General features: G+C 39.2%; 3 protein-coding genes across 3 annotated transcripts in view; 1 reads left to right on the top strand and 2 right to left on the bottom strand.

The window, feature by feature from the left end:
* Window positions 1-2,781: 2,781 nt before the first annotated feature.
* mrps35 (mitochondrial ribosomal protein S35) lies at window positions 2,782-9,092 on the top strand. Its single transcript, XM_033968704.2, has 8 exons — window positions 2,782-2,926; window positions 3,412-3,464; window positions 3,532-3,699; window positions 4,463-4,523; window positions 4,916-5,055; window positions 6,378-6,487; window positions 6,589-6,658; window positions 8,753-9,092. The coding sequence occupies exons 1-8, from the start codon at window positions 2,794-2,796 to the stop codon at window positions 9,020-9,022; spliced, it is 1,005 nt and encodes a 334-aa protein (XP_033824595.1). The 5' UTR covers window positions 2,782-2,793; the 3' UTR covers window positions 9,023-9,092.
* Window positions 9,093-10,417: 1,325 nt separating this feature from the next.
* Window positions 10,418-12,439, bottom strand: LOC117372627 (MANSC domain-containing protein 4-like). Its single transcript, XM_033968448.2, has 3 exons — window positions 12,220-12,439; window positions 12,011-12,145; window positions 10,418-11,441 (listed from the first exon to the last, which is right to left on the bottom strand). The coding sequence occupies exons 1-3, from the start codon at window positions 12,437-12,439 to the stop codon at window positions 10,501-10,503; spliced, it is 1,296 nt and encodes a 431-aa protein (XP_033824339.1). The 3' UTR covers window positions 10,418-10,500.
* A 3,884-nt stretch (window positions 12,440-16,323) lies between these two features.
* Window positions 16,324-17,405, bottom strand: part of LOC117371850 (transcriptional enhancer factor TEF-3-like) — a 30,666-nt gene continuing 29,584 nt past the window's right edge. Inside the window, exon 12 of the mRNA XM_033967527.2 lies at window positions 16,324-17,121. Coding sequence (XP_033823418.1) covers window positions 17,008-17,121 — 114 coding nt within the window. The 3' untranslated portion in view covers window positions 16,324-17,007. The remainder of the gene's footprint in view (window positions 17,122-17,405) is intronic.

Raw genomic sequence — 17,405 nt, 5'->3', positions numbered from 1 at the left:
TCTGCCCGAGGTCAGGCTTGGGCATAAAAGTCCTGGGACAAGCGTCGGAGGTTCACCTGGAAGGGGGCGGCCCAGCGAGAGACAGCTCGTGGCCAGGCATGGTTAGCTCCCTGAGGCAGCCAAGTCTGCACTGGGCTGCACAACCCGCTCGTCCATACCTGCAATGGAAGAATATGAGCCATGAGATAGTGTGACTGGAGGAAGCTCTACTCATGCACCTGTTATTTTAGCATCTAACATAAAAAATACACGACAGGGTCACGGTAAAACAAGATGGCCGCACACCATCAGGCTCCTTTTACATTACAGTATCATGGATATGTAGTGTTTTAACCTGTGTCAAACTTTAATGTGTTTTGTGCTATCAAGACAGAAAGAGAATCTCTATCTGCTGCGTCATCATTTGGTGAATACAGCAGCGAAAATATAAAAAGAGGATTATATTATTAAAAGACAACACATTGCTGTTACTGAGAGCTAGTGCAAGTGCTCTATTAATTTGTGGCTTCTGACCTGTCCCATATTAAAGGCTTGTTTTATTTTCTGAACACAGCCAGAATATGTCAGCTTAGATCAGAGCAAGTGCATTTCTGCAACATCACTCTGGGGATATTAGTATTCCTCTGGAAAAAAAAAATTATGTAGAATAATCCAATCAAACATTAACATTCGTGCAGACAATAATGTGACAATTACATGGTCCTTGAGATACTGACTATTACTAACCCAGCGCTTAACTGAAAAGTTCTGCAGTTCATGGGATTCTTGTATAAGTTTAGCTGTTTATATCTCAGTCTTCTCATGCACTCTCAACAGAATCTTATAGTTCGTTATCTAATTTCACTGCATTTTAGGGGGGAATTCACAATGTGTGCGGCCTATGTGTTATTAATACTATGTTATTTGTTCAATATTAGTAATTTGCAGGTTGTATGATGGTATGAGTGCTCCAGTTGCTATACAAGATTAGTTGTGGCTAAGTGCATGATTCTGACAGTGACACAGACAGCAGTAAACTAGCCTATGATGACCTGTTGCAACTCATGACCTTCAATCCGGCTTATATAAAATGTAGTGTTAATTACTTGATTGATGCTAAGTGGTAGGGTATCAATCTAAACAGGTATCTAAGCTTCGGAAAATGTAGATGGGGCAGTGGAGAGACAGAGTAATTAGAGTGCGCCTCCCCTGGCCGTATCCGTCTCCAGTCTTTGGATGAAGTGATGACAGGTGCCACCCGCGCTGATGTCCCGCTCTAGATAGTGTTTCCTACCTTTAAAACAACATGGCTACGATACACACAATGAAATCTGTCAGACTTAAGGCGGGATGTGCACACCGGGGACTCTACTGTTACAAACTATTGTGAGATTTTCCGATAAACTTCACACAAACCCTCCCATGGGTCTACAGACATGTTACAAATGATGCGCACGGGTTTAAAATGAAACAAGCTTTCAGTTAATTCAATATTTTTTCCCATCAAATATATTACTGTCCTTAACTGGTTCATTTAACGATCTAATGTAGGCTGCCATCAAGAAAACAGCAGTGTATTTTGGCGCGCAATCACTTTTACGCTCAAGGTAAATATTTTTCAAAAACACTTGCAGCATACTAAAAGCAACATTTTTTGACAAAAGCACGACGTCAATAGACCACAGCCTTACCTCCAATCACCAAAACATGCATGAAGTTACTGCAAAATAAAACGCTTTCATCAATGACGAGGGTAGTTTACTTTTTTAGGTGCATAAAATATAGGCCTACTTTGGAAAAATCATCAGTTGGTTTAATTCAAATAAAGTCCGATGAAAAAGAGAGTGCACGTCTTTCATCCGCTTGTGCGTGAGGAACTTGTCGCTTTGAAGTGCATCGCAGTCTCAACCTGCTGCGTTCAAAGTCAAGTTGGATAATGTAGGATAAAGCCGAATTTATAGGCATAGTTTTCTCGTCGTTGCTTTATAAGCTCTATAAAATTATGTGGGGTTTTTAAAAATTATTTTTACTTAGTAAATAACACTACAATGATGCATTTTTGTATTACTTTATAATAGTATATTTTAGGTTTTGCAAAAGTGTGTTAGATTTAGTGATACAAATAAATACATAATAAGCAATATGCAGAATATAGCTAGTATAGCCAGTCAACAAAAAGGCTGGATAAGCATCTTGAATTTTTATTTTTATTTATTTTTAATTTATTTATTTTTTGTTAATCTTCAGTTAGAGCCAAATACCCAGTGAATACGCAAGTGAAGAGATGAGATGGCCGTTTTTACGTTGTGAACCTGAACGCCTCTGGTTGAGCAGCTGGTGGAGAGACATCTGCAGGGGACAGCCGCTGGACACTACACGTGGACTCGTGGGAGCCTGTATAAAGTGTAATAATCACTTTAACTATCAAGAATATTGAACTTATTATAACGTACGTGGTATAATTGGTGTATCGTCGTGATTTTAAAGAGTTTTTCCCCTTCTTATTTTGGCGAGTTGAAACGCTGGTGGTGCCCACAGACTGTATTATGTCAAAGAAAACGGCTCGTAAAACTATATGTATGTGGTTATAAAAAGTGCCAATTAAACAAGAATCAAAGCTAGGTTTTCGTCTTTTTCTTACCAACTTTGCCCCTTTGCTTTTTAGTTGTACTACCTCAACACAGTCGCTCATCACCTCACTGCAGTGTTTATGCAGCAGACTGAATGTGCAGACCCGGAGACTCTACGGCGGAGACATGCGCGCAGCAATCACTTACGTCCCTCGTTGCTTTCCGTAGTCGCACAGAGAGAAACATGGCGTCCTACTCGACCAAAGCGTTTCTCATTTTAGGGCGAATAAACATCTCCCGATCCCGTCTGCAAAATGCTACAAACAGAGCTACATACGTGTCAGTTCTGTCTATGAACTCTCCTACTGGGAATAGAGGTAGGTTTCGGAATAGAAATAAACTCTTGGAGCTCGTTTAGCCTCACGCTGCTCTGGCAGCCATCGCTGTCATATTGTCAATGACATTTCTTGATAGAAAGATCATGTTTTAGTGCATGTACATACTCATATTTTATTAGTTGTAGTGCGTTTGTATCGATGAAGTGTTAGCCTATAAGAGCATAGGATAACAGGCCATACAGTTACAGCTACATTCTGTAGGAAGAACATGTTTCAATTTGTTATTCCCTTATATATTGAATAAATCTCTTCAATGACTATATGTCTATGTGAGAAAGTTTTAATAGACCTGCAGTAGTTGCAGTCGCAGTAAAATAGTAATTGAACAAGTAGTATATTATATCCATTATATCCTATTTTTCGTATAGTTAGTTAATCCGTTTGTTGGAAGCTTTGCTTTTCAGTGTATTTTAAGTCCAACACCTTTTACTTCTTGCATGACTACACTAAGTATATGTATGTAGGTTTGCCAGAGAGACGTGGCCGAGGTCAGGTTGGAAGAAAGCCCAGGAGAGAAGTAAGTGTTGAAGAACTGTTTGTTTAAATGTTTGTTCTCATAACTAAAAGCCTCTTGTCGATATCAGGTGGGTGTGCCACGGACAGAGAAAATGCCTGTAGATCAAGACTGGACTGCAGTGTACCCCTCTGCTGCTCCCTTCAGACCAAACGCTGTTCCGCTCCCTGTCAGGATGGGATATCCTATAAAGGGAGGAGTTGCCCCAGACAAAAAGGCGAACTTGGAACTTATTAAGGTCAGACTACTTCCCTTTTCGGTGACATTAGAGTTTACGGATTGATGCAAGAACCTTGCTCAAACACTTGGGCAGTGCACCTTAACCTGAAGTTGCTGGCTTAAATTGGAGAAGTATTTTGATGGAGCTGTATGACTGCCGGATTACTGAACCGCTGTGTCCAGACACCAGCTGTTCCATCTGGGCCCTCGCCACTTCCAGATCCACTACTCTTATCCCTCATAGCTGGAACTCAGCCCAGCCCCGCAGCTGACAACATCCAATTCTCTCTTTGCCTTGTTCTCTCTCCCTCTAAATCAATGGTTCTCAATCTGGGGGGTTCGCAAAATTATTTCAGTGGGTCCCCAGATGATATGGGTAAAAGTAAAAAATGTATGTAATAGTCTTAAACAAGGGTTGACTCCCTTCAAATGCCGTGATATGTGTAGGTTCATATTAGTTGGCCTACCATATTATTTTATCCAAATAAAATCAAACATCAGACAAAAAGCTACCTTATATTTTTGGCTTCATTATAAGCCTTTGGGGATTGGGAATACCAATGATTGTTGCTATGGGGGTTGCCATTCATGCCAATTTAGTAATAAGATAACTTATAGGGATGCCCAGATTATGAATGTAATACATTACCTCATTTTATTTTACTTTTACCTAGAACATAAATTTTGTCCCACTGTGTACCTTGCCCTTTCTCAGAATGTTCCATATACATTACATCAGTACAGCTTTTTAAATATATATACATTTTGATTTTCTCTTTCAGATCCCCAATTTTTTACATTTGACGCCAGCCGCTATCAAGAAACATTGTGAAGCTCTTAAACGTAAGTTATATTTCATAATGACAAATGCTTGCACATACATTTATATTTTAAAATGCTATGCCAGTGCATACATGCAATATCAAGTATTTAATGCTATATGTAAATAACATAGAATGTAGGGAATTGAAACTATAATGTCATTTGTTTTAGCAAAATGTTGGTAAAAACAAGCAAATCCCAAATATAAAACATTACATCCACTTGTATATAAAATTGAAAGAGGAAAAACAAGAACCTTCTATACCTTCTATTGGTATGTTGCCACTTTGCTATGATTTGAAATATTTAACACTGTAAAAACAATGCATGTCATTTTGAAACTTAAGTTTGATTTGGTCCAAAATGATTTACAAAGTATTGGAATTGTATTAATATTTAAGTTCTTTTTTTAGCTTTTTGCACAGAGTGGCCCTTAGCGTTGGACACAGATGCCAAATGTGACGAACACTTTCCCATTAAAGTTCAAACCACACACTTTGTATCAGCTGGTCCTTCACTCAGAAACCCATCAGCTCGCATCGTGCACCTCAAAGTAAGTTTCCCGGGTCACTTTCATCTCTCACTCTCTCTGGATGTAGGCTTTATCTTTCTGTCAGGTTCTTACAATGAATACAATGAATATTAAGTTAACTGTGGAGATTCCTAGCATGTAAAGTGAGATTATAGATTTAGTGGGAGGAATAATCACCATCTGACATCATGGTCCTGTGAATTATCCAGAAACAAGTGCATTGTTTGTGGATATTGAGCCAAAGAAAAATGCTTATATAGGCCTTAGTCTTTGTGTGTGCTTGGATCCTAGAAAGTTTTGTACATATTTTGTTTTCAGTTCATTTAATTATTGGTGAAAAGCATATGGCACCACCAGGGCAAGTTACAAGTTACATCTTTATTATGATTTTTTTGTATTGCCCATTCCTCCCCTTATTTTGGATACTTTTTACACTTCCATAAATACATACTTTTTGAACTACTCATGTGACAAACTTGCAGTTGTGTTGCCTGTTAAAATTCAACCATGTGCTTCAATGACACTAACTTAGATTATATCAGCAAGGTAGGAATTATTGTAGCATTAATCCCAATAGATTAAGCAGGAAGGGATATTAGATCAGTCTGAATGTAGAGCAAATGAACAGTATAGCTATAGCTATAGCTATAGTTTGTCAAAGCAAATATTTAATATGCTCCAGCTCCACAGCTAATCAATTTATTGGACCATGCAAATTACTATATTTAATATAGAAGAATTGTGCATAAATGCAAGTTTTAATAAAATACAGTATATAGGTCATTAAAAATTAAACCATAAGTATGGAAAAACAATTAGCATGCATTTTAGGGTGCGCGCTTGCACATTGAGCGCATCAAAATTGGTACTAAAACCAGATCTAACCCCTAGTCCGTGTTTACCAGGAGTAAACAAGGACTAGAGCAGGACCAATCCAAGTCCACATTAGAAATAAAATGCACTCAAATTAGGACAAAAATGTGTGAACATAAAAGTTCACCCTTTAATGTTACATTAATTCACACCCTTCTGTAAACACTCTTATTTTTGCTTACTTTCTTATAGATGAAAATCCTATATGTTGGAGCCCCACAAACACAATAATAAAATGTAATCTGTTGTTTTTGATCCTTGCAGCACAGGGCTTAGTTCATCTGAATGTTTCATTTGTGTAGGGTTTAAGCACCACAATCACAGCACTATATAGGTTATCAGAACACTTTGCTCTTCAGCTTTGCACTGACTTTATTAAATATTTACTGGTGTTATGGATGGGAATCATAATGAAATGTATTGTTGTACATTCTGAAATGAAAGTGTGTAAGAATAAGTTGTTTTCATAGGTGAAACTGTCCAGCTTAAATCTGGATGATCATGCACGCAAGAAAATGATTAAACTTGTGGGTTCAAGATACTGCAAAAAAACAGATATTCTCACTATTACTACAGACAGGTAAACCACAAACACTGCTCGGTATAACATGTATTAGAATAAAAGGGAAATTGATATGTATTGATTCTAATAATTTTGATTTGTGTTTTTGTTTTTGGCAGCTGCCCATTGCGAAAGCAGAATTATGACTATGCCATGTACCTCCTTACAGTCCTTTACCATGAGTCTTGGGTATGTATTTTTCTAGTATTTTTCTGCTCTTCAGAAAATAAACAATGCAAGCCAAATGTTTTTAGCCAATACACTTTTCCCTTAGAGTTGATGAGACAGAGATAATAATAATAATAATACATTTTATTTGTTAGGCGCCTTTCAAGGCTCTCAAGGCTCTCAAGGTCGCCAGATGAAAGTAACAGCAACATTTTGTTATCAACAATTATGATTGTATACGTTTTGGTTGATGTATTGTGATATTTGTTTAAGTTAAAACTATGTTTCTGTATTCATAAATGCCCATTTTAACTAAGTAAGCTTTAATTTGAAGTTTGTGATGACATTTCGTTCCTCTTCAGTGGTGAATCTTTCTCTGCGATCAGTGGACTTATCCCATTAGGGAGGTATCAGCTCTGAATGACGAAAAGAACAGCAAACAGCAGCATTGTCCATTTGACATTTCCTACAGCTGGTGGAGAACACTGACTCCCCTATCTGATCTTAACCCCGATTCACATTAAGCCACATTAGAGACACAGGCATTCAGGTCAGCACTTCTAGCCCTGTTCACATTCACAAACACAAAATTTCCCTACACAACTTCTATCTGTAAAGCTCTTCCAGTCATGGTTTAGTCCTTTCCAAACCTCTTGTGAGTAGAGGTACCAGAGCCAAAGTGCCTAACCCTGTCCGCTGGCCTTTAGAACTCACAATGGGGACACAGTGCTTGTCCGGCGTGGGCCTGGGGAAGCAGAGAGAGCAGCCTAACGTTCAGATTGTAACATTAGATCACAATAGGCCCAATTGTGTGAAGCTGCTGAGGTGATTGTATCACCACCACTCTCAAGCACAGCGACCATGCCAGCTGAATCCAGCGTGTGCTAATCCAGAGTGCTATTGTGGCCGTTATTGCAAGGATTTACTGTTATAGGTGCTCAAACTGAATTGAACCATACTCTCTACTCTACAATTTTAGCGTCTTTAATATAGTACTATTATATAGTATTTAAAGATGTGAAATTTTGGCGCATGTTGAGTGTATTTTTAGGAGTTTAATTTGATATTATTACAACTAGTAATAATATCAAATGAAACAAAAAAAAAAAAAACATCACTTCAATGTTTATTCACCAGATGGTGCATTTACGCCAAAGGACACATTACAGTTGATTGATTTACCCAGTTCTCCCCTGCCTAATAACACAAAAGACGGCTAACTATGTGTAATCAGTGCATCTGATGTAATTCATAGATGCCAGGCTTTGACACAAAACTATTTAAACTTGGTAATTGCCAACAATTACTTTTATATTTGTCTTGTTTTGGTTACATTTTTGTAGCATTTAGAGGAACTGCTGCCATGTACAGTAGTGGTATATTCTCCTCTCCTCCTGAGGATGTAGATGTGAAATGTATAGCTGTAATGACAGTCATTAAAGGCACACACCTGGACAGCAGTGAGCAGGGCTGTTTGACAGGAGTGCTTTAATCTGCCTCACAATGGGCCGCATTGTTCTGAGGGAATGTGATGATAGACACAGAGCCCCTGGATGGAGCCGTACATATGGAGAAATAGTATCTCTGTGAGAGGAGCATCAAAGGGCCATGGATTTCTCTATATATTACATAGAAGGGACTTTCTTATTTTCAGATGTCTCCAAAACACCAGCTTAATTTAGGCTCGTAAACACACATGCTTACAGAAAAAAATAATTAGGGAAGCACATATTGCTCTTTTGCCTTATTTAGTCCAACAACCAACACAGCCAGAGTCACACTGAACTCGCAGACCATCAGATAAATCTCAAAGAGCGATAAGCAGAAATGTGCAATTCACAAGTTAGAATATTGTGATTCAAAAAACTATGAATTGAAATTAAAGTACTGTATTGTATTTAAGATATTGTCTTTATATGGCTTTTCTAAATATGAAAATGAATATACAGAGAGAAATATAGAGAGAAATACAAAAGTTCTGACAGCAAGTCACAAAAGCTTTGAGCATACTATTTCAATACATTTTTCTAAATCTGATAATTTTTTTCTAAATCTGATTATGAATTTCATTTTTGACAAGTTTGAGGATTCTGAACAAATGTACTTTATTTCTAGAAAATTGAGGGGTGGGAAGCAGAGAAGACTGTGGCTGACATGGAAGAGTACAGCTGGGAGAACAGTCCATCCCAAAGAAATCTTCTGGACACTCTAACTCGCATGAAGGTGGTGGAGGAGGAAGGAGGGGAGGAGGTGCGCCAACAGCTCCTGGGACAGGCTGAGGTGCAGGAGTATAAGGACTCTGTGACCAGATTAAAGAACGAAGGGGAGAATGAAGATACTCTGCTTCAGTATAAAGAGGCCGTCAAGAAAGTACTCAAACTTTAAATTTTATGTGTTATAGACATTATCTCTACATGTGTGTAATAAGCATAAATTGTGTAATAAATTCTAAAATGTACTAAACAATTTTTGTTGATTATCTTAAATAGAGGGATTTTCTAGAATGTTCCTTGATATGACATTAAACATGTGCATCTCCATGAAAGGTATATATATAACTGCACATATTATAATTAAGTTAAATGCCAATGCCTGTGGAACATTCTACATGATGAAAAGCAGGCGGAGGACTCTCTTCCCTCACACACACACACACACCATCGAAGTTACATAATGCACCTTGAATAATGCCACCAAAAACATCCATTGTGTGTTAAAAATAGTTCCAACGCTCCCATCCACACTAAGTTAAAGCTGCCGCTTTTCATGTGAATGCAACCAACGCTCAAACTAATCTGTAGAAGAATTAAAGTTTTTACAAGGAGTGGTGATAGATGGCCTTTGCCTGGAAATCTTTTGAATACAGGATGGAGTGCTTGTTCTAGTCCATGGTCTCTTGGCACTTCTGTGGAAACTCAATGCACTGAGGAGATGCGCTCAAAGGTTGCACACACACTGTATGAGACTGTCCATCAGAGGCTCCATCAGAGGCCCCTAGACAATGCTCTGTTGACTTTGATCAGTCTGACCGTGGTGCATTTTCTGCTTCGGAGCAACCCATTAGAGCCACTTAAGACCAGAGCTCAGAACTGTCCAAAGTCCTCCAGTCTTTGGCATCCACATCAGTCAAAACTCACTGAGGTGCATCAAAATATAGGTCAGCCAAATGGACAGATAGATCGACTTCCTGTAGATATAGTGAATGATCGTGTTTTGTGTTACAAGTGGAACAAAAACATGCGCTCAAATAACCTAACATACAAGGAATTGCATTTTGTTCTGTCTCCACTCCAGACTCCATTTTATTTATCTTAGTTCATACTGGCTCGCATATGGGCTTGAACTTGAGAATGTCCAAACTCATTTGATCTCGGAAGCTAAGCAGGGTTGGGCCTGGTTTGTGTGGGAGAACACTGGGAATACCAGGTACTGCATCGGCTCTAATCTAGTGCATACTGGCATCTCTGAATGTGGTGAGTGAGTGATTGGTGGTGGTCATATGGGGTAATGCTTCTGTCAGCGTACCCCATGGCAGCTGTGGGTAGAGCAGAAGCTTTCCAGTGGTGGATGAAACATGCAATGTGAAATCCAATGCATTATTATTATTGTCCTCTAATTCTCAATTACCAGAAAACTATTACTTTTACTTATTGCGTTATGATTGTCAGAATTATATAGTCATTGTGTACAAAATGCATATAGTATACTATGTTCACTGAAAATAGTTATGCATCACAAAATCTTTAAATTATACATGTAGTGTTTTACCATTGATTTAAAAACTATGCTGCCTATGCCACTGTACCCTATATACACTTTACAGTAATAACTTATCTAATTTTTGTTTCTACATTACATAACAATCAGGAGTTCTCTTTAACCAGGACGTACTTAATGAGGCGCATGGACCCTTTCTTCCCTCTCCATGCTGTCCGGTATCGGCCCATCCTCTTCCTGTGCCCCCTCCAGCTGAACACAAGGACCACGGAGCAGCAGCACCCCAGCAGCACAGTCACACATATGGCCACCGCCACCAGCACTGTGTGGGTGGCTACATGCCAACCAGGTCCCTGTTCGCCCCACTGGTCACCCCCCACACCACCTGCTGAAACATGGCCATCCGTACCGACAGTAGTGTGATTCCTCCCCAAGTTCCCTTTGGTGTCATTGGTTTTGTGTTTGCTGCTCTCTATGTTGGCCGGTGCATCGCTGCTGGATATTGCAGGAGTGTTGGTGGTGGTAGAATGATTGGGAGGTTCTGTGGGGATTTCAGATGCCAAAAGAGGAGGGTGTAATGTGGTTGAGAGTCTATTAGCATGTATATCAGAGCTGGACGAAGCCTGTGTTTTAAAAGTGGAGGCCCTAATTGTAATTGTGGTCACAGTAATTTCCTGATGCGTGACAGTAGCCAAGCTGGAGTATTTTATCTTGCTTGTCTCAGGTCTTGTTGCTGTGTTGGTGGATTCTGTTGTAGCTGCCATGTTTGACGGTTCTATCCCAGGATGTGTTGTAGCTGTTTCAGTATTTGAAGGTACTATTCCAGATGCCACGTTGGAATGCTCTGTACTTGTTACCATGTTGAGTGGTTCTCTCCTGTCAACTGTAGTGAGTGATGTTTTAGAGGCATCTGCAGAGCTGGGCTGAGGAGCAGGAGCTGGTGGGACAGGGCGAGGGCGCGGGTGGATAAACTGCCTCTTGTCTGGAGGCAGAGGGTCTGAGGCGTTGGAGCGGATGTAGTGATGCGGTAACACACGCACATTTGTGTTGAAGTATTTACCAAACACCAATAGGTCCGGGTCCACTCCTACAGGTTTAGAAGAGAGTATGTTGTAAACTTCTCTGAATAAAACATAAAAATAAGAAATTTCAAAAATAAAAAAATATATATACAGTTGGAAGATAGATTATTAGTGAGAGCCAAGTGGTATACAGTATACAGAATCAAGCAACTTTCACACCTTCACTTCACTTCACTTTTTTCCTGTTATTACATGCGCCACTAGAATCCTCACTTCAAAATAGTTTCGACATTGCATAGGAAAAAGTAAAAATAAACCATGTATATTTTGCATCTGCAACTAAAACAATATTTATTTCATTAAAAACATTATCTACAGTAAACTATCCACAGTGCACACACATAAAAATATAACCATAAGTATATAGTAATTTACACTTGATTCATATTACTGCTGGTTCTGTCTAACATGCACATCATTGCTATTTCAAAAGTACAAACTTGTTCTACAGATACCAGTCTTAGTCAACATATTACACTTATATAAACTATATTTTTAAACGTGTCATAATATCACATCATGGAGAGTCCTCATAGTAAACAGTCAGCAGGTGTTCAAACTACACTCTCTGTACCTTTGGTGATGTTGTAGAGGACCACGTTGCCCCTGTGGCTCAGTATACAGCTCTCCAGAGTGGGGCAGTGAAGGTGGAAGCAGTTCACACTTTCTTGAGTCGCATCGTAATGGAAAATGGCTAAATTGCAAGAAACTTTACAAAAGAGACAAACAGTTAAGAAGGCTATCGTGTTACTGCGAGTAGAGCAGTTCAAAGTCATTGCTTACAGTTCCTGGTCAGGCAACAGGTGCGGCTACACTTGAGCGCAGTGTCCTCTTGATAAAACTTGAGTAATTGTGCGCCTCGCCTCAGGGACTCCTCTACGTCGATGTAAATCCCCGGGAAGCGACGGATCCAGCAGTTTTTGTAATAAGAGGTCGGAGAGCACCTAGGCTCAGCGCAGCTCACCACACTCAAAAGCGTCAACAAGCGCCATGTGGCATTCATCGCGCGTAATGTGGATCAGAGCATGGCTAGGACACATCAGAGAGGATTTGTGCGCCTAAACCCGGGGCCTGAAGGCACTTAGTGGAGCCAGTGCTGTGGTGTACTGGTGCCATACCGCAGGCGGAGTGTCACTGTTACGCACCTGCGGGAGGTGGGACCAGCCCTGCAGGAGCTTATGTCAGGTTTGCCAAGCACGGGGTATGCCAAAATGCCCATTACTCAAGGTCCATAGGTCATTTTTTAATCAATGCCTTAATGATTACATTGTACCTTAACTTGATTTGCAGAATTGGCCGAGTCTGAAAAATTGGTGCCCATTGAGTTGCCTAATCATGCATACAGAATTAGGAAAAACAGGCTATGCGCAAATAATAGTAATAGGCTTTAGTTATCCTATTAGCAGGACGTTGTATTTAATTCACTATTTCTGTTCCTTCTGTTTTCTTCCTATTTTTGGTATTGCTCCTTTTTTAATTTTTTGTTGCAGCCTATTTTACACAGGCCAAATAGTTATCAATTTCTCACCAGAGCCTTCTTCATGAGAAATTCCTCTAGTGGAAGAAAAACATGCAACCCAGCTTGGAATGAGGGCCATCTGAGAGCGGATTGTCATAATTGTAGCAACCTGCCTAAATTATTTCAAACAGGATTATGAATAAAAGGCTTGGCTGTGGGGAGGCGGATTGGGTACACCTGTTGAGCTGTGTCTCTCAGCTTTTGTGAGTGTGTCTGTCCATCACCGGAACACTCTCACTTTACACCGGGTAGTCCAAGGCTGTTCAGAATAAAGGGCTTGCTTGACTGCAGTAACTTTTTTAAAACAGTAAAATCAGGCATACAGTTCCTTTAACACAGCATCATAAATAGTTAAATCTGATCAGACTGTTGCCAGGATACTGCTTTATATCTACTTGAAGAGAGGCACTAACTACACTGAAACTAACACACTTATTTGTTTACAGTTTGTGTTTGTGAGCTTGTCCAAGTATTGAATGTTTTGTTTGCTATGGATCCTACCTGAGCGACAGGGGGAATACACAGACATCATACATGACAGCTAGTTGTCCCATTTGTACGGATTTGACAGGTGTGTAATGTACAGTTTATCAGCAGTTTCAACAGCAACACATTTCATCAATATCATATCTGGACAAATGGCACTTAACTTTCCAGTGCTTTTGACCTCATGCATGACTCTCTGTACTCTGTACATTTATCTGTGAATCTTTACATAAAGCCCTGCGAAATTTCACTAGTTCCGCATTGTTTGCTACATTAACAACATCCAGGGTTCTGATGGACATTTTTAAATGTGTTAATAAAACATGACAGACCACCATTCAAACATACAGCACTGCTGAATCTTTTCTTTAGTCATCCATATGTTTGACTGTGATAAAGAACTCCATCATTTAAAAGGCACTGGTAAATCCAGAAGCAGTTACTGAGACCTACATCTCCACATATTTCAGATATGGAAAGCCAGTAAGAAGGGGGCTATTTTCTTGTAGTGCGATGACCAAAAACCTTGACATTACCATTTAGTGTTTCACATTTCCTCATTCTTCTCTCATAGACATAAAAGTCTTCAACAAATGATCAGAGGTGATAGTATGTTTGGCTTTTGCTGGCAATTCTCTCTGCAACAGAAATTTTCTAGTTATCTGTGATGGGACATACGGTGTTCCATGAACATACTTAGAGTACCCATATTGGACTCAGATGGAAATGTTGAAGTTCCAGTTTGTCCTGCAGTAAGGTTTAAATCCTGAATACTGTAAATAAGAAGAGAAAGGAAAACCACTTTGATGATTTCCAGAATTTCGTATCAGTTGATCTCAGTGTACTAATCATCTCAAAAGGAGGCTTTATCATCCTTTTACACCTGTTTACCAATGTACCAGTGGGCTTCATTATTAGCTGTATCAAACCAAACCAAAAGTGTAGACAGTTACCGAGTAACTCCAAGGCACGCATTGTACTGATATTCGGGAATGGAGCCTTTTATCTTCACTTCTGGGAGCATCAGGTATGTCCCTTTCAAAACTGAACGGGTCTTCTTCATTCTGCGGATTAACAAAAAAAAAAGGCAGAAGTTAATTTTGAATGTAGATGAGAATGTAAATGTCAATGGTATTGGCATTTTTCACTAAAAATAAAAACTATTTACCATTTGAATATCTGTACCCAACAGGGTAGTTATAGATGAGTTTTCATGATCTCCTCCATTATCTTGGTCTGTCACATATTGGTCAGTTTCATTGATTGCACTGATTGTTCCCATAAACTTTAAAGGAACATGGCAGTGGAATTAAAACATGGACTTAAGGATTTAACTCTTGATCGTCGTCACCACACCAGCTTGTGGGTCAGTTGTCACTTACCTCTTCACTGAAGGATGCACTACTCCTCGTGCAATTGTGTCGTTTTTTTCAGTTTCATCTTTGTCCTCCAGGTTAATGAAGGGGGAAAACAAAGAGAGATTAGCAGGCATACAGTAAATTATATCTGAATAGTACAGTGTAAACTATTATACAATTAAAAGACAAACGATGTAGAGGTCATATAAATGTATGGGAAACAAAGCACTACAGTGTCACAGAGTTGTATAAAAATGTTAAAAAGGTGCTCATCAGGGATTAGAAGGCATAAAACAAGATTGCCCTTACTGTCTAGAGTGTGAGCATTTATTTACCAAAGGTGTGGGCTTTTGTCAATGACAGATGAGAGCTGTTTCTCCCTTTGCACAGCTGTAGACTATGGTACGTAGACTATGGGTACGTACCTCAATCTGTGTGTAAAGAGGACGACTCAAGTCATCCTTCTCCCACAGCTCCGACTTGAGTTCACTCAGCCATAGACTTGGATGTGGAGGAGCGCCAACACGGTCATTTCAGTGCTCTCCCATGTGCTCATCTTAACACTGGTGATGCGGCCTTGCCATTTACGCATGAGCAGTTGTCTTACTCCTTGAGGCTCTACTACTACGAGAGGGAATAGTCATGCCCACATCAGTAGCATAGCCTCTATCTCTCCCATAGACTGCATGATTTCTCCGTACAAACTGGCAAAACTGGTTAGATCCTCCTCTGATGCCGTAGTTCCTCATTTTACATATCACGTTATTTCATGATAATTTTGTAACATGACTGAGGTATTACAGACATCACTTTTTAACATGAAACTATCATGCGATTTGTTGATTTTTTCACAGGCTTGGCAGTTCCATGACTTGTACATTTTGGGGGCGCTCTTCTGCCTACCTGCTGTGTTCTCATGTAAACATGGCTGGAGCAACACGGTTGTTTTACTGTGCCACGTCATCTTTCTTTTGTGAAGAGGTTAAAGTTACAAGGAGCAAACAAAGTCGAAGACTAGCCTCTACAGTGCTTATGTAACCTTATCAAAATACACTTTATAAGATATAAACTGTACACACAGGGGGCTGAGGGAAAGACAGCAAGGAACATTTGGATTTAGATAAACACCTGCATGTTCAGCGAAAATACCACCAAATAATGATTGTTCTTGATGGAATACCAAACATAATAATTGTCAAAATGTTAGGGCATATTGCTGTCCCATTAAAAAAAAAAAAAAAATGTGCCAAGAAATCATATATAGTAGATAAAGATTTAGTGGCAGTGCTCAGAAGAATTTTGTCTGCATTTTAGCTTTAAGATTTCAAAGGTAGGAAATTGTGTTAATCATTTTCAGCAATTTATCCCTTTTGTTTTTTATGGTAACAGGCCAACAACGTAACAATAAGAGTGTCAAAGGAAAAAAGCAATAAGCAGATATATAATGATTATATCAATCATCAACACCTGAGAAATATGAGAAACTACTCCTATAATTGACAACAAAACAGTAGTCTACCAGTGTTTTTGTAAGAAACACTTGTATTTTATCTAACACAAATAAGGCTTATTACAATCACAGACAGAATCTGCAAACTCCAGTTTACAGACTGAGCTTGTTCAAGTTAGCAGTCTTATTTCATGTGCCACATTGTTCTCAACCAAAACCAGTAACACAACACCGAACACCAAACAACTGAAAAGCAATCATTTTAGCCTCTTTGTATAGCTCACATTAGAGGAGATGTAAAAGCACTAGTCATAATAATTACCTCAAATGTTGAAGATTGGCACCAACAGTAATAATATCAAATGTGCAATTGGTGACAACTATTTAGTACTTCATACTTCAGTCACTAGGTGGCATCCTGAGGCAGCCAAACTCATCCGTAAGCATCCTCCCCTGCACATGCACGAGTGTAAATGACAATAAAACAAACCCTAGCACTAGTAAAAAGAGATGAAAAACACAGTCACTGATATCTTAATGCGGTTCACTTGGCTCCTGTTGGATCCTTTGATATAAAGACCACAGCGTTGAACATGGACCTCATTTTCTTTGCCTTTTTCACATAAAGTTCCAAGTCTTAAGTTCATGTACTCTGCAGCAGGCCATCAGATGTGTTGAGTTGATCTGGTTTTCCAATGGCTGGGCTTTAAGTTTACAGAAGAACTAGTCCTTTGTGCTACAGTCCAAAGTGTGTGGGGTCAGTCTTTGACCAGTCTGTAGATGTGATGCTGTGCTCCGTGCTCACTAGTGGATACTTCAAATACATAGGCTATGCACAGCAGCGTCTCCAGTGTGTCCCTGTTGGTCACCACCTGTGGACAAACAACAAGCAAGTCAAGACTAAAAACATCTGACCGTCAATAGTGATATGTGTGATATTCCTGTACATAGTAGTATGCTTTCATATATCCCAGTACCGTTGTCTTGTCCCTCTTTTATTAACTAACACTCCATCTATTTTTCAACATAGATGAACAAAAGTCTTTGATGTAATAAAAAGTATATAACTAACTATATATTGTTAATATTCATTTTTTCAACTCATTTTCAGTTAATTACTTAGTTTGGTGGGATAGCACTTATGGTAAGTATAAAT

This window comes from Periophthalmus magnuspinnatus, chromosome 6 (assembly GCF_009829125.3).
Source record: "Periophthalmus magnuspinnatus isolate fPerMag1 chromosome 6, fPerMag1.2.pri, whole genome shotgun sequence".
NCBI lineage: Eukaryota > Metazoa > Chordata > Actinopteri > Gobiiformes > Gobiidae > Periophthalmus > Periophthalmus magnuspinnatus.
Note: the sequence above shows the minus strand (reverse complement) of the source record. Positions and strands in the feature narration are given on the sequence as shown.

Excerpts from the sequence above, each read along its gene's own strand:
- LOC117372627 (XM_033968448.2), bottom strand. The coding sequence starts at position 12,439 with ATGAATGCCACATGGCGCTTGTTGACGCTTTTGAGTGTGGTGAGCTGC. Across the intron at positions 12,146-12,219 it reads CTGTTGCCTGACCAGGAACT|TTTCTTGCAATTTAGCCATT; the intron begins GTAAGCAATGAC and ends TCTTTTGTAAAG. Across the intron at positions 11,442-12,010 it reads CCTCTACAACATCACCAAAG|GAGTGGACCCGGACCTATTG; the intron begins GTACAGAGAGTG and ends CTAAACCTGTAG.
- mrps35 (XM_033968704.2), top strand. The coding sequence starts at position 2,794 with ATGGCGTCCTACTCGACCAAAGCGTTTCTCATTTTAGGGCGAATAAAC. Across the intron at positions 3,700-4,462 it reads CGAACTTGGAACTTATTAAG|ATCCCCAATTTTTTACATTT; the intron begins GTCAGACTACTT and ends TTTCTCTTTCAG. Across the intron at positions 4,524-4,915 it reads ACATTGTGAAGCTCTTAAAC|CTTTTTGCACAGAGTGGCCC; the intron begins GTAAGTTATATT and ends TTCTTTTTTTAG.